Source organism: Pleurodeles waltl, chromosome 1_1, assembly GCF_031143425.1.
Source record: "Pleurodeles waltl isolate 20211129_DDA chromosome 1_1, aPleWal1.hap1.20221129, whole genome shotgun sequence".
Lineage (NCBI taxonomy): Eukaryota > Metazoa > Chordata > Amphibia > Caudata > Salamandridae > Pleurodeles > Pleurodeles waltl.
This window is the reverse complement of record NC_090436.1, coordinates 860666068-860682655: the sequence shown is the minus strand read 5'-3', so window position 1 is coordinate 860682655 and position 16588 is coordinate 860666068. Positions and strand designations below refer to the sequence as shown.

Genomic DNA, 16588 nt, shown 5'->3' with positions numbered 1-16588 from the left:
CTAGATGCTTCTCCCAAGTCAAAGGAGGCACCTGGTATAATTACTGGACCCCAAAACCAACTCTTCAGTACACTTACCTGTGGAGACTCTGCCAGGAAGACTGTTGTGCTTCTGAAAGTACTATCACTCTGCTGACTGCACTGCTGACTACAGCCTTGCTGCACCAATGCCTTGCTGGATTGCTGGCATTCTGCCCTGCTGCCCTTCTGCCTGAGTCAGAGGGATTTGGACCTGCACCAGGACTCCAAAGGCTAGTATGCTGGCCTCCTGTTCAGAGCCACAGGGACATACCAGGCTCCCAACCACCTGAACCAGCACCCAAATCCAGCTGTAGAAAGCCCCTGACCCTTGCACCCCTGGTGTGGCTTCAGAGAGGCTGGATTGAAGTTATTCTGCTCTTTGCACCCGCAAATGGGCCTATTGGCGCCAAACCCTTGTCACTCACACAACACACTAACGTGAAGTTCAGTCAGCCTGACTCCTCGCACTGCAGCATCAACCACTCATGGGGAGTGCCATTGGGAAGCATCTGCAAGGCCACGTGCAACAACAACAGAATCTTCACGCTACAGCTATGCCGGTCCACAACACCAAGCCTGCTTTTTGCACTACATCGACAACCATCCGCGATGCTTCCCTGCTCCTCGCGGCCCCCTCCTCAGTGAACGGGACTCTACACTGGACTTAAAAGGTAACTTTTCAGCTGGACCAACTTGGGCCACGTATCCAACCCGTGCTCTATCCCAGGTGGTCTAAACTTGTGAATTTCTCCCAGTCTCGCTCAATAGCTGCCGAATGTGCTTTGGGCTTTTTGGTTCTATTGCTTAAATATTTAGAACTGCATACTTCCGATTCTACTTGTTGGATTTTTTTCGTTTTGGTCTTTATTTCTTTATTTATTAAGATTTACAGATTTTCTAATTTGCTGTGTCTTAGAAATTGGGTCTCCAGTTGGCAGAGGTATGCATCCCTTCCAAGTAGTGACCACAATTCTAGTCAGGGTAAGTCACAACACAACCTAAATAATCCTGGGCTCACCCTCAGGTAGCTTGGCACAGAGCAGGCAGGATTAACTTAGAAAGCAATGTGTAAAGTATTTGTGCAATAACTTATACAGTAACCAAGTGAAACCACCACAAAAAGTACTCAACACCAGTTAAAATAGATCATATTTATCTGAATAAACTAAGACCAAAACGACAAAAATCCAATATGCACCAATCAAGATATCATTTTTTTAATGGTTTAAATGAGTCTCAATCCTTAAGAATCAGTGGCTGTGTCCTTTTAACACACAGTCCCTTGGGTGCGTCAAAAATAACGATGCAGAGAGGCCGCGGAGGAGGTGGTGCGTCGAAAAGTAAAGCAATGCGTTGATTTCCCGATGCGGCAAAGGCGATGTGTTGCAAGGCAATGCGCAGGTTTCCAGGAGCACACCCTTGGTTTCTCACTTTCATTCAGGGATATTTTGATGCCCAGGGATGATGCGTGGAAAACCCAGAACACGTTAAGCAGCGGCAACAGGCACTGCGTCTATCCGGCAGGTGATATGGTGATTTTTCAGCCGTGAGGGCGGCGCTGCGTTGTTCCAGAAGGTGTTGCATCAAATTTTGCAGGTGATTAGTCAATTTTCCGAAGTGCTGGATTTTCGTCTCTTTGGTGAAGTCTTTGATAGCCCTGAGACCTCAGAACAGGAGGCGAGCTCAATCCAAGCCCTTTGAGAGCATTTGTAGAGGAAGGCAGAGTCCTTCCAGCAGAATCCGGGGTCAGTAGGCAGTAGGGCAACAAGCTGACCAGCAGTCCTTCCAGCAAAGCAGTCCAGATGAGTCCTTTGGGCAGCCAGGCAGTCCCTCTGACAGAGTCTAGTTGTAGGTTCAGAAGTGTTTGATTTGGAGGGGTCACGGACACAGTATATATGCATCCAAATGTGTGGAGGAAACTTCAAAGTGTGGTTGTGAAGTGCACAAGTTCCCCTTTCAACCCAGCCTTGTCTGCCAGGAGCCCTGTAGGGGGTTATTAGTCCTTTGCGTGAGGGCAGGCCACTGACCTTTAAAATGTTAGAGACAGCCCCTCCACCCTTCCTACCCAGGGGAACCCATCTGTATGCAGATGAATGCAAATGCAGCTGAGTGTCCTGTGTTTATGGCTGTCTGGGTGGAATGCATAAGGGGAGCTGTCAATCAGTACAGACCAGATGTAGGTTCGAGACAGGCTGTAAAGCACAGATGGCAGTAAGTGCAGAGAAATGCCTACTTTCTAAATGTGGCATTTATGAAATAGTAATGTAGAATCAAACTTCACTAGTAAGTGGGATTTCTTTCTACCATTCCAACCATACCAAATATGTCAAGTCTATTCCTCTCAGATCAGAAATTACCACTCAAAGGCATATAAGGGAATCTCTAATGCTGGCCTATGAGAAAAGCAGGCTTCACAGTAGTGAAAAACAACTTTGGGAGTTGTATTGGAGATCAAGAGAATGCTCTACTGAACAGACAGTGGCTGATTCTATGTGTTTTAAAGCGGACAGAACCTGTACTTTGGAGACAATTTTCTGATTATCGTTGCTAAGAACAGTCGGTTGGACATGAAAGCAAGAGCTTGAAGTCTGAGGGCATAAGTTAGGGTTAAATTGGAACTGGTTTTGTTTGTGTTTCCATTTCCTGGAACAAAGAGGTTGCCACTGGTGGGGCAGATTTTCTGGATAGCACATATTTGTGGGCTGAGTAGGAACTTAGGCAGGGAGGGTAGGACATGATTGAACACAGGCTAATTTGACGAAGAGAGAAACTGTGATCTTTTAGGAGGGGAACTGGACAGGAAACCATAAACCAACTTGTAACTGGCATCCACAGGATACCACAGAAGTTCATGCATGGGATGGTAGTTTGTTCTTTTGCCCAAACTCTATTCCTGTAATATCAATGCAACAGTTTGCCCTGACTGCACACTGCAACAACACAAGCACCAAAAACGTTGATGACTGAAGATCAACTTATGCAACTACAATCTTCTGTAATGCCAAAACCAACAAATATACACTATATCAACACACAATAAGCATGCAAGTTCCTCTTTACCTGAAAGTCCTCCGTAAGCTCAGGAAAAAAACATTCATACATTTTCAGTTCCTCTAGAGATCTTCCTAGCTCTTGTTTCTGTTTCAGTTTATCAATATCTGTTTCAACGTCGTCATTCTGTAAGAGAACAATGTGATACTGTTATGATGTTATGCAGGTGATGTCTTAAATAATTTAAAGAACTTTTTTGATAAATTATATTTAGTGGTATCTTAACTCAACTATCTATCCTTTGTGTAAATATAGTTTATTTATTAAGAATCATGCATTGTCATTCTCATGTTAACCACGCTAATCAAGGGTATGGTCTGCTGCACGAGTGCAGTTATTGTGAGTGATTTAAAAGAGTACACGATGCAACCACCAAATCCTCACCATTTCATGCACTGAAGAAAATTGCATGGTCAACAGGGTCGACATTACAAATTGTTCAATGTAGCATATTCTACATTTTTGTTTTTTACTAATGCCTCTGTTTCCTTCAGATTGAAAAGAAGGCACCAAGTACAACAGTAATTTGGAAGCAAAGGTGCTTGAATAGCTCGGCCTGCCCCATGTTCAACACCACACTGGTTCCCTTTAAGTAAGATTATTTCCCTCTCCATACACACCTCAGATACATAAGTGTAAACACAAGCAAAGATGAGAAGCGAGCCATTCGCAAACGGGGTGGGATTTGGTACTAGAAGTACATGAATATCTACAGACTCCAGCTTACACCTACTGCTCAGGAAATCACAGCCTCCCTTACTCTAGAACAATGGGAAAACATGCAAAGCGAATATGGAGGAAGTAATTACTGAGGGGCTCGTAGGACTAACCAAACATTTTCCAAATTATGGCATGCAAAGACTGAGCACTGGCTCTGGAGTCAACATCCAACACACTGTTTACAAAAGGTGTATGGTTACTATAAATATAAGACCTATACTGAAAAGTCAAGGACCACTGCTGTGATCACACGTATGAAAAAATCTGGAATGCAACCTACCTAGCAAACAATGGAGCAAGACTGCTACACGTAGGGCCAATTTTATATGACAAAACACTAGTTAGATACCCTGGAAACTGTATGGCAACGACAGCACCGCCAGTTTTAGCCACCCATTTACATTAAGAAAGGTTTTACGCCAATTCTATCTCCGTGTGGTTTAACCTATTTTTTTCTTAGTATAAATGGGTGGCTAAAACAGAAGGACGGATTCACTTTGGAGATCAGATAGGGATAATATTAGGGATCAGAAGTGCTTGACAGGTAAAAAATTCTTACATGAAGGCCTTGCTGAGCAATAAAAATAATGTATCAGTAATGTTTGGATAACATTATGATTAAATTACAATTGAAAGGATGAGGGCAATTCACTGTGGTATGTGTATTCCTTACTGTTACAGATTCCCATGTCATGGGGATGAGGAAAGCGGCATAAAGAAAACTTCTGGATTTTGATAAAGATTTGAAACATTATGGGGAGTGGATTTGGGATTCCAGTGGAGGTTTCGTAACACAAATGAAGTTTGGCAGTACACATTTTTGAAACAATATATATTTATTTAGAAACCTGTTGTATTTATCTTGATATGCTATGGAATGGTAGGAGATGAGGATTACTAACAAATGAAAATTCTAGGAGGTTTCTAAATTAAAGGTGTAAGATATTTATTGGCCAATGTGGAGACTAAAAAGTGGATTTTAAATCAGTCAGTTAGAGGATTTTTCAATTAGTTGTTGATATGCCTTCACAGATGGAACTGTAGTAATGATAAGATTCTCTTGACTTTAGCTGGGTCCTTCCACTGGGCTATACAGCTTTATAATTGACTTAATGGGTTAAGCTGCTTTCAAATTGAATTCATCTACTAAATTAAGTTTGGGGCATTTGTCAAAAGACAATGAAAAGTATTTTACAAACATTATTATGATGAATTTGGCAAAACCTCACACAAGCAATTAACTTTGGACAGTTTTTTTTGTTGAAATAGAGGGCATGTTATCAATAAAAATGTGTTATGTGACTGTATTATAAAGGATTGATGCCCTGTGCAATAATAAATCACTATGTGTTAGGATGAACTATAATTTAGAGAATATTTTGGGTATCATTCAGATGTATTAACACAACTGGGATGCAAAGAGGGTTTCAAATTAGTACATTGTTTTATGGTGTGGTTCGATTAACGTTTATCATAAGTTACTGTGATTATAATATATTTTTACTTTGAAAGCCCTGAAGAAGCAATTTTGTGGTGAAACACGTGTTGACTGTGGTAGTATCAATACAACTACTACATTAAGGAATGTGAACAAACATTGGAAACTGTGGGATTGTCTTCAATCTTTGGTGTGAAGGGACATTTGGAACAATAAAGATGTGATAAATCAAATTTTATTTTATTCTTATTCTATCAGACTGTATGAACAATATATAGGTAGACGAACAGACAGACAGACAGACAGACAGACAGACAGACAGATAAATAGATAGATAGAGAGATAGAGAGATAGATAGATAGATAGATAGATAGATAGATAGATAGATAGATAGATAGATAGATAGAGGATATTGTTTGGCTACTAACTTTGGTGCCATGGGATGAATCTTCATGGGACTTAAAAAAAAAAAATGGTCAAGTGCCTCTTGTCTTTCCTGGAAAGTTTCGGAGTGATTTGTCAAGAAGGGGCCAGGAAAAAGGAAAAGTGTGTGTGTGTTTGTGTTGGGGAGGTGGATGTCTCAAAACACTTTTTCCCCCATGCAATTTCCATGTGGAAATCTGAACAGCGATACAGGTAAAATGGCAACAGAATTAAAACAAATTTGGAAGGAATCCAGATTTTACTCAGAAAAGTGATTTTTGTGATTTAGTGAAAATCTGAGCAGCCGTTTTAAAGAAACTGAGATCTAAAAAATAGCAATATTTGTTGCCGTGGATCCGGTTGGAGCCTCTTCCGCACGGGCAGGGCCAGGAGGCGTGCCAGAGAGGTCGGCCTGCTCAAATACACGGCGCATGGCCTCATAAAACACCTTTATTTGAGCGGATGTCGATGTGGCTCCTGGAAAGGGTGGGATGGCACAGAGTCCAACTGGCTAATGGCTCCACAGAACTGTGCTGGGAACGCCAATGTTCTCCACTCGTCCGTCAGCTAATGGATGAGATGAAGTTGAAGTTCTCTTGGACTTCTTCTTCTCTCTCTTTCCTGCATGTCCGAGGACCTAGAATAGAAAGAGGAGGACTTGGGGCTCCGAGATCGGTCCTGCAACCTGCTTCTCGATTGGGACAGAGACCTTCTCGGGGTCGCGTGTGTCAGTATGCCTGACTGCCGGACCGCAAGCAGCTTTAGGGACCGCTCCCTCAAAGCCTTCAGGCCATGGCACGGCAGTCCAAGCATGACGTGGAGTCATGGGCATGCTCGAGGCACCAGAGGCAAACGAGATGGGGGTCAGTGAACAACACAGTGCGGTTACAGACACCACATGGTTTGAATCCAGCCTTTCTCGATGACATCTCAACAAACTTGAAGAAAAAACTCGACAAAAAGTTGGAAAAAAAGGCTGTCAAAAAGCGACAGAGAGGTAGCTCTATCCAAATCTACGCTAACTGGCTCAGAAATACAATAACTGAGACCCGCGGGCCTAGGTGGAGCCTATATAAGTGGCCGCGACGTCTCACTTCCAGTGCCAACGATGCCATGAAGAGCCGAATGGAGCCAAACGACAGTGCTCGCAAGTGGTATTGCTCAGCAAAAGTTTCCAAATCTATCCTGATGAATGGAAAAATCAAAGGTAAGAAATCTGCAGCTAGAAGTCTCTATCAGATAAAGAAAAACAACATAACAGGACCCAGGGTGTGGTCCCCGAAGACCCCTCCAGCCTCTGTGGGGTGGAAGGGGCAGTAGGCTGGGGAGGTAGGGGGCAAGAGGATTCACAAAACTAAAAAAAAAACATTGAGGTGCCATGATCCAAGAGGAGCCAACATGGTCCCCGTGGAACTCTCACTGAAACACAAAAAATAAAAAAGTTGAGTCACTTTGCTGCCCTAGAGCACACGGCTGAAGGCATTACACGGCAAGGGGGTCCCCCATCCATGGGGGAGTTGGTGCAGAGATGGCCACAGTCAAGGACAGTTGCAAGCAAGGCTGGCCAAGCACGACAAGGGATTGGCCGTAGACGTATCATAATAAGATATTGCTTCATGTAAAAAAAAAAAGAAAAATGTAAAAACCTTCCCCCCCCCCAAAAAAAAACAACGGTTAAAGTGGTTGATGTAGGCCTTGTAATAAGTTTTTAAAAAAGCTACCATTTTAAACCCCCAAAACACTGAAATCTACCAGTCATAAGTAACTGAGATAAGCATAACTCACACCACTTATGATCTCACGTATTACATCACTGATGACATCTGAAATCTATGGCGGGGCAAGTTATTCCTTTGTCAGTTACATATAATTTGTGAATTTCATTGTTATTTTCGTTTTAAAACAGTAGTCTTTTTTATTAATACAAGACCCACATATAGCACCACTTTAACCTTTATTTTTCCTCTGTAGATGTGCAATTGTGTTTGTATATATGTGTATGTAAACATATACAAGAAAGAAGTGGCTCAAACAGATGGTCTCACCAAAGAAACATACACTTTGTCATCTGCAGGGCCTCAACGTTCTGAACTTTCTTGGTGGCTGCTCTGAAGGAATGTGGTTTCCCATACCTTTGCTGTGACATTTGCTATGGGATAGACTATGTTTTGCTAGACATGCCTGACACTACAGGTACCAGGTGGTCGGGGGAAAGCACTGAGTAGCTGAAGTTTTGAACAAGGACTGCATACTCAAAAGAGAGACAGAAATGTGGTGTCTCTTTGCAGCCCCAACCACAACTGGGAACTAAGACCCAGAGATAAACAGACCAGGCTGACTCAGTAAAAGACACTGTAGCTGAGAACACGCAGGCCCTACAGCAAGAAAGCATTGGGAGCTGCACTCCTCAGCTCAACTGGTAACACCCTCCTTATTCTTTAGAGATACACTGGTAGCATGAGGTCACTGAGCAAGGGCAGACTGTTTTTCCTTGAAGTACAACTCTGCAGTAACAACCGTGGATCAGAGGTTATGAGACTGAGTGGTTTAGACGTAAGAAGTGGGAGGCTGAAGAACAGGTGTTAACACAGCTCATCTACAAAAAGGACAAACACAATCGTAGCTTGTGTGAAACTGCCACAAGAAGATTGATGCAAGCTAACCATGTTTCACTAACAATAGAACTTCTGTCATCTTCAAGTTCCATTTTTAAGGGGCTTTATTCACTGAGGCCATACTGGATTCATAGTTTTTGTGCCCCATCCAACAAATATTTCAAAACAATAATGCTCCCTCCTCCAAAAGTACACAGTTTCTTGTACTTTTGAATGGACGTTCATTTTTTTATCTTGTTGACCCAGCATTACAGTCTTTCTGGTACTCTATCTGCTTCATATCTCATCCGCTAGAATTGTCAAGACATTTTTGTCAGTCCCATACCTATGTAAACCACCTTTTTTCAGTTTCTGGGCAATCTCTTGTTCATAGTTCCAAATCCAAAACTGCTGGCTGGTTGTATCACTCATTTTATTAGCTAACTTCCTCTTCAGGCCATTGTCAGGGCCATCCTGAACAGTCGTTCATTGTGGATTACCATATCCCTGTGCCAGTAAGCCCAGAAGTACTAGTCAAGGGCCTAGTGTTCAGGGTAATACGCCAATATGTATTTAGCACTTTACACTTACATACTTTAAAGATAAAATCTCCTCCTTTAATCCACATTTTCAACAGGAATGGCCAAGGTCTCTGCATACGTTAGGCAGTCCTGTGCAGGTGTAGTACACATTATGGATACATTTATATTGCAAAAGCAAGAACTGGATCTCTATGCCCTCTGTCGCTGGGGAGGCTAGCACTTCATTCCACTAATTGTCTAGGTCTGCTATATCTTCTTCCTAGTCTAAGTTTTTAGAGCATTTACTGTGATGCTTTGGTAGCATGCTAGAAAGGTTTGAATCAGCTCTACATGCTTTCTCCTCTGCACCCTTTCCATCCCTGTATCTATGTCTATGTCCTTCATACTGCTCAGTTAAGTGGCCATTGCGTATCAAAGTACTGGTCTGTATATAAGTCTTACCAAGAAAAGAAGCCTTCCTCTTTGCATAAATCATTGGTCTCATTTATTCTGCCCTCATATAAATAGCCCTAATCTACATCAACTTTCTCTTAGTAGCTACCAATGCGGGGTTGGGCACCTTTTCTTTTGCTTTATACAGAGATGAGCAACCTGCTCTGGTAGAGGTAGAAACCGGAAATTCAGAACCAGCCAACTTGAAACTTCTACAAGTGCTGTTGACACACAGTCTTGGCAGGCAAGCTGTCAGTATCATACACAACTCTGCTGCACTACAGTGTCCAGAAATTGGGATGCCTTTGCGAATAGTGGGAGTGAGTTCTAGACACAAATCCAACAATGAGATAACCTAGTGATGGTCAAAGGGGTATCTAGGAATGCCAGAGTGACATATCTCCAGATTAGCTACTCTCACCAAACCTATTTAATCTCCCCCCCCACCCCTCTCCACCCTCATAGAATCAGCTGCGTGTTCCCAGGCACGAAAACAGCGTCTCCTAAATGCAGAGAAGCCGCAGCTGATTTCCCACACATGGTATGGCGCTGCACAGTGATAGTGGGATTCACTGGGATGCAATACTGAAATATATAACAAACCTTACAGAACGGCTGGTACCTAGAGATGCCTTGCTGTGCTTGTTGGGGTTAATGGCCCGTTCAAAAAAACAAAAACATTTGTCACAATTTATTGATCTAGCATTGGTGCTTGCTGAACACGCATTGCAATGTCGACGAAGGAGGCAATCGTACCAAACCTCAACGTGATGTCTGGGTCACATGGTAAGGGGGCAGAGCCATGCGTTACACTGCCTGAGGACACCTACCTGGAAAACTGGAAACTAGATCGGTCATACACCCTCCCTTAGCAGTAGCTACCTGGTAGTGACAGAGAAGACATGTAAGTGTGCAGGACAAGATGGTTGGTACCCAGATGGGGTACTTTGTACTAAGGAGGATGGCACTATGCAGTAGCCCATGACATGGTGCTGGGCTTCATGCTTAAGTTTCACTGGTCATCTAACAAACTCAATTAGTCCTACACTGCAGGGCATTCAAAGAGTTATGGTTATTGTTACAGTTGGGAGGCCCCGTGATTATTATGTATGTTATGTAAGTCACTGAGACTGATGTTAAGGTCTCATCTGGTTAGACCTAGGAAGACCTGTACTTGCGGCCATACTCTATGAGCTAATACTGTTTCTTACAACATTTTTGTTCACTTAATATATAATCATGTCAATTCAATTGATAAAAAAATGCACTGACTCTCTCTAAAAGCAAAAGATTGTTTTGCTTATAAGAGTCACGTTAACTTCTTGGTAAAAGTATTGCCAATTTTCAAACAAAATGATTTGTAATTTCTCTTGAATTATTTTGTTTTCTTGCTCCCAAATGATGGCTGATAACAGCTATTTGTGGCTTTTAATAATAATCTGCCCAAAAAGCAACAATGGAATTTAGACACAGAGGTTATCTATAAATGTATTATAGAAATCAAACAGTTATTGGCCATTCTATCTCAACTAGACTACTTCAGTCTAATACACTGGAGGAATTATCATCAAGAGCAATTCTTCAAAAAATGAGAGGAAGAGAAACATAATAGCTGGAAAGCAAACAAACTGTCACATCTAGTATGCAAAACCTCTATTCACACAACAGCAGGAAAAATAGAAAAGTAACAGAACCCATAAGAGATATTACAAGTGACAGATGGGAATATGTGCATTCTCTTCTATCCCATTTAAGTGGAATAGTTTTGCCTATGTATAGGCCAGAGGGCAGTGTCATAGGGGATCCTCCTTAACCTCGTTGATGAGCCTCAATCATACTGAAACATGCCTCTGATTCCTAATGTAGCTGCCCAAAGATGATGTGGCCTACCAATTTGGGTGAGGCAGCCTGTTTACGACCAGGGCCAAGACTAATTTGCATATGGTTGCCGCTGTTTCTGCTATGCAACAAACAATCTAAAGACAGCGGTGTAAAACACCACCACAAGAAAGATAGTGGATTGAGTGGATACAAGCACTGTTGTTTAACTGTTGTTTAACGGTCAAAAGTGACAAAACCAGTAACAAAATCTATGATCAAAAAAAATATCCAAACATTTTCATTATTATTAAATAAGGACATGGGCAAACTCCTACTTTGCATCAACCCCCTTTATGGTTTAGGACAATCTTATAATTGTATTGTGAAGCACATAGTGCGAGTACAAGTGGAACATTTCTTAACAAAAAGTCATAGTACAGCCACTTGAAAATTCCTAGTGGTTCCCAGGAGGGGGAGACCACAACTGTGAAGAAGCATTTCAACAATGTCTTTCTTTCACCTGTTTACCTGTGCACCACCCCTTAAAATAGGAGCATGAAACACTTCTACAGTAACTAAATCTGTTGCTCAGCAGCATAATCTTCTCTAAGTAACAATGATATATAAGTAACAATGATATATAGGACTAACACATTACATCATATATAGACTATATCAGGCTACAGCCTCAATTACCCACATCAAAGTCAGAAAAGCCTAGCTGCAGTGATTCAGAGATTTCTCAATACTAAGAGCGTTCTTGCACATTTTAACTTCTGATAATCTATACCTTGTATTGCCCAGCACCAAATTAGCTCCACCTTCCCCTTTCTTGCACCATCTGTGAGAAACCGTAAAGTAATGTTAAAACTATACTCTTATATCAAGAATAACAAACAACCAATGGGTGTATTGACATTTATGAGGTTGCTGTTATGGATTCTATGAAAGCTTAAACAGGCTCAAATAATATCGTAGCAGCCAGGCTAAGACAGACAGAGGATAGAAACAGAAAATGTGTATGTATCTAACACATACAGGGTAATGTAGTGACCCTTAGATCTTTCCTGCATGAAATATATGTATCATACTATTGAGATATCAGATAATTCTATTTCAACCTTGCTATTGTATGATCACGGACTTCATCAGCAGTCTATGAAGAAATAATGGGTAGCCTTATCCAACTTATTTCATATTTTTAGGCTTATAATAGGTGTAGGAAGCTGGCCTGTTGTGTGGTGGGTACCCAAGGTACTTACACCTTATACCAGGTCCAGGTATCTCCTCTTAGTGAAGTGTAGGTAGTGCCTAGAAGCCAGGCTCTCCAGAGGTAGCCGTGGATGAGCAGCCAAGGCTTATCTAGGAGACATGCAAAGCTCATGCAAAAACCACTGTTGTTACATAGCACTTACACACATGAAAGGAAACACTCAGTTGTACAAAAATAAAGGTACTTTATATTTGGTCACACAATACCACTAATAACTAGAAGGGCAACCCTCCAATAGGAGATATGTAATACACTAATTATATATACTAGTAAACAGTAATAGGCACAGAAAAGGTTAGAAAACAGTGCAATTGTAGATAACCAATAGTGACCCTAAGGGGAGCACAAACCATATACTAAAACACAGGACCCCCACCTAGGTAAGTGGAATGTGTAGAGTGGAGCTGGGAGTACTAGAAAACCACAGAGGTAAGTAACACAGTACCCCCAGCAACCAGGAAAGCTAGAGTAAATCACTGGATTTTCCCCAAACCACCCAATAGTAAAAGAAAAAAAGAAGACACCCAGACAAGACTGCAAGAAACCAGCAGTGGATTCCTGGAGAGGAAGACCTGTGGAGAGAGGGGACCAAGTCCAAGAGTCACAGTGGAGTCTAGGAGGAGTAGGAGCTACTACTAACCCAGCTGTACTTGCAGAAGTTGGTCAACGGTACTGAAGAGAAAGTCAGCACTGCAGCCCTGGAGCCGGTGAAGAGTTTCTGAAGGATGCAGAAGATGTCCTACGCTGGAAGGAAGTTTGCAGTCAGGTGTCGGTGCAGGAATTCCACCAACAAGCATTGGCAAAGGCAAACTCGCAGTTAGCGGAAAAGTGGTGCTGCCGAGGACCAGCAAGGTCCAAGAGGACTCAAACCAGGAGGAGGGGTCAGAGGTGACACTCAGCGACAGAAAGAGCCCACAGGAGCAGAAGTAGCACCCACAGGAGTCCCACAGGAAGGGGATACAGGAGTTGCAGAACAGCCCACGCAGCATGACTGAAGAAGGGTCCCACGCCGCAGGAGAACCACGCAGAGGGCTGTGCGTCACATGAAGGAGTACTGAGGGCTGGAGCTACACGTAGCCTGAAGATCCCTTGGAGGAGATGCAAGCAAGCCTTGTCAGCTGCAAGAGACGTGCTGCGTGGGGAGGCAAGGGCTTACCTTCACCAAAGTTGGACAGCTGGCAGAGAGGACCAAGAGGCCTACTCCAGACCACCACCCGTGATGCAGGATCCACGCACCTCAGGATGAGAGGAGATCCATGCAGCCGGTCGACATTGCAACGGGTTCCTGTGGATGCAGGGGAGTGACTCCTTCACTCCAAGGGAGATTCTTTCTTCCTTCTCGTGCAGACTGTAGACTTGCCACCCTCAGAGAATGCATAGCTGGGGAAATGTTGCAGAAGCTGGAAGGAGCCATGAAAACAATGTTGCTAGAAGAGTCTTCTTCGTGGAGGCAGATTGTTGGTTCCTGGAGGGCCCAGTCGCGATTGCAGTGGCTAGAAGTCGAAGTGGAGGTTGCAGAGGAGTCCTGCTGGGATCTTGCAAGCCTAACAGAGAGACAAATAGTCCTGAAAGGGGAACTGGTCACCTAGCCAGGTGACTATCTGTCAGGATGGGGATATAACGTCACCTGCCTGGCCTGGCCACTCAGATGCTCCCAGAGGTCCCTCCCAACCTTGGATGCAAGATGGCAGAACCCAGGGAGCTCTGGGCACCACCTCTGGGGTGGTGATGGAGAGGGGAGTGGTCACTCCCCTTTCCATTGTCTAACCAGTACAGGGACGGGGGTCTCTGAACCGGTGTGGGCTTGTTTATACAAGTAGGACAACAAATGTGCCCTTCAAAGAATACCAGTGGCTTGGGGAGGTTAGCCCTCCCAAGCCATGTAACACATATTTCCAGAGGGAGTCGGTGTTACCCCTCTCTCCCAAAGGAAATCCTTTGTTCTGCCTTCCTGGACTTGAGCTGTTCAAGCAGCAGGAGGGCAGAAACCTGTCTGAGGGGTGGCAGCAGCTTTGGCTGCCTGGAAATCCCTGGAAGACTGGTAGGAGTAATACTGGGTGTCCTCTAAGGAGCCCCAGAGTCCATGAAATCATACTTCCAATACTGGCAACAGTATTAGGGTATGTTTCCAACATGTTTAATACAAAACATGCCTACGTTCGGAGTTACCATTATGTAGCTGTACACACATAAAATGATGTCCCTGCACTCACGAAGTCCATAAAAATGGCACTGGAGTTTCTGGGGGCCCCAAGTGCAGGGGTGCTCACACACACACAAGTACTTGCACCCTGCCCTCTGGTCTAGGAGGGCCTGCCATAGTGACCTGGTGCAGTGACCTATGGTGAAAAAGGGTGCATGCCCCCTTTCACGCAGGCTGCAATGGTAGGCCTGCAGAACATGTTGTATGGGCTCCCCATGGGTGGCATAATACATGCTGCAGCCCGTAGGGATACCCTGGTACCCCAATGTCCTGGGTACCTGGTTACCATATACTAGGGACTTACATGGGGCACCAGTATGCCAAATGTGGGGTGAAAGAAAGGTTCAAGCAACAATATTTAAAAGGAGAGAGCTTAATAACTGGGGTCCTGGTCAGTAGGATCCCAGTGGACACAGTAAAACACAGTGACAAAGAGGCAAACAGTGGGGGTAACTATGCTAGAAAGAGGCTACTTTCCTACAATAGGCCATCATGGATGCTGTGTTAATCTGGTGTCTGTATAAAACAAAATAATTTAAATAAAGCCTCTTTCCCAAGAAGCTTCCACAGCTTTGACTCCTTGCTTAAAACAGAAGAGGTCAGAACAGTAATCTCAAGAAGCAGTAGCAGCACATTGGGCCAAAATGTTGCTTGACATTTACATTTTGCTTGAAGGCTTGTACAAAACTTTAGATCCAGAAATGTAACAAGCATAGGCAAAGCCAATAGGTTGCGTATATGTGACCTATTAGTTTGGCAATTAGTTCAGTCATGCTGTACAGCAGTGGGGCTGCTGGCCAGGATATCTGTTTTTTTTTTGTTAAAAAGCATTGTGACATAGTGCATCTGATAAAGACTTCTAGCTGCAGCTTCCTTACCTTAGAATTCCCTGGTGTCATCTTCGAATCCAGAGTTTTTTCTGAGCAGTACCCTGCGTGCGCGCCGTCGGACGGCGTCGTTCGGATCAGCGTGCGTCGACCAGTTCCGCGTGCGTCGTCAGCGTCGTTGGAGCTGTCTATGACATCACGGTTGTCTATATAGACGCCGTCTCTGCGCGTGTACGTCAGTTCTTATCCACAGCTTCCCGCGCCAGAAGCACAGACTCATGAAAGAACCAACCAATACACTTTTAACCTCTTTGACTGTTTGGAGTAAAAACACTTTCATGCCTATAAGAAAGGCAAAAGTTTCCAAAATCAAAAAATATATATATGTACACATAGAAACATATGTACATATATATACACACATATCCACATGAGAAAAAATTTCCCCAGAGCGAGGAGGCTTGGGCGGGTGTAAGGAATCTGCAGCTAGATAGAGTCTCTACCAGATACCTCGTTACCGAAGGTAAGTAACTTGTTCATCTGATAGAGACTTCTAGTTGCAGCTTCCTTACCTTAGAATAGATACCCAAGCTATAACCCATGGTGGTGGGTCTGAAGGAGATTTTTTATTTTTTATTTTTTTAAATATAAGGAAGTCCTGCAAGACAGAACGGGCAAAATGCCCCCCTCTTCTCACCTGGCTATCCAGGCAGTAGTGTTTCGCAAACGTGTGTAAAGAAGCCCACGTTGCGGCCTGACATATGTCCACCACCGGTACGCCACGTGCTAACGCAGTGGTAGCAGCTTTCCCCCCTAGTGGAATGAGCTCTCAAGCCCTCAGGAGGCTGCTTCTTCGCCAAAGCATAGCATATTTTTATACAGAGAACGACCCAGCGCGAAATGGATCGTTTCTGTACTGCCCGACCCTTCTTTGCACCAACGTACCCCACAAAGAGTTGGTCGTCCACCCGGAACTCTTTAGTGCGGTCAAGGTAGAACGATAACGCTCTTTTTGGGTCCAGTCGATGGAGACGCTCCTCTTCCTTAGAGGGATGCAGTGGTGCAAAGAAGGTGGGCAGGGTGATATTTTGACCCAGATGGAAAGGGGTCACCACCTTGGGGAGGAAAGAGGCACGAGTTCTTACCACCACCTTGTCAGGATATATAATGACATAAGGAGGTTTAGAAGATAAAGCCTGCAGCTCACTCACTCTCCTGGCAGATGTAATTGCCACCAAAAAGGC

General features: G+C 43.6%; 1 protein-coding gene across 7 annotated transcripts in view; it reads right to left on the bottom strand.

The window, feature by feature from the left end:
- Positions 1 to 16588, bottom strand: part of AGTPBP1 (ATP/GTP binding carboxypeptidase 1) — an 863873-nt gene that overhangs the window by 313378 nt on the left and 533907 nt on the right. For all 7 annotated transcript variants that reach the window (XM_069229549.1, XM_069229567.1, XM_069229576.1 and 4 more), the window contains one exon: positions 3081 to 3197. In XM_069229549.1, the coding sequence (XP_069085650.1) occupies positions 3081 to 3197 (117 nt within the window). The remainder of the gene's footprint in view (positions 1 to 3080; positions 3198 to 16588) is intronic.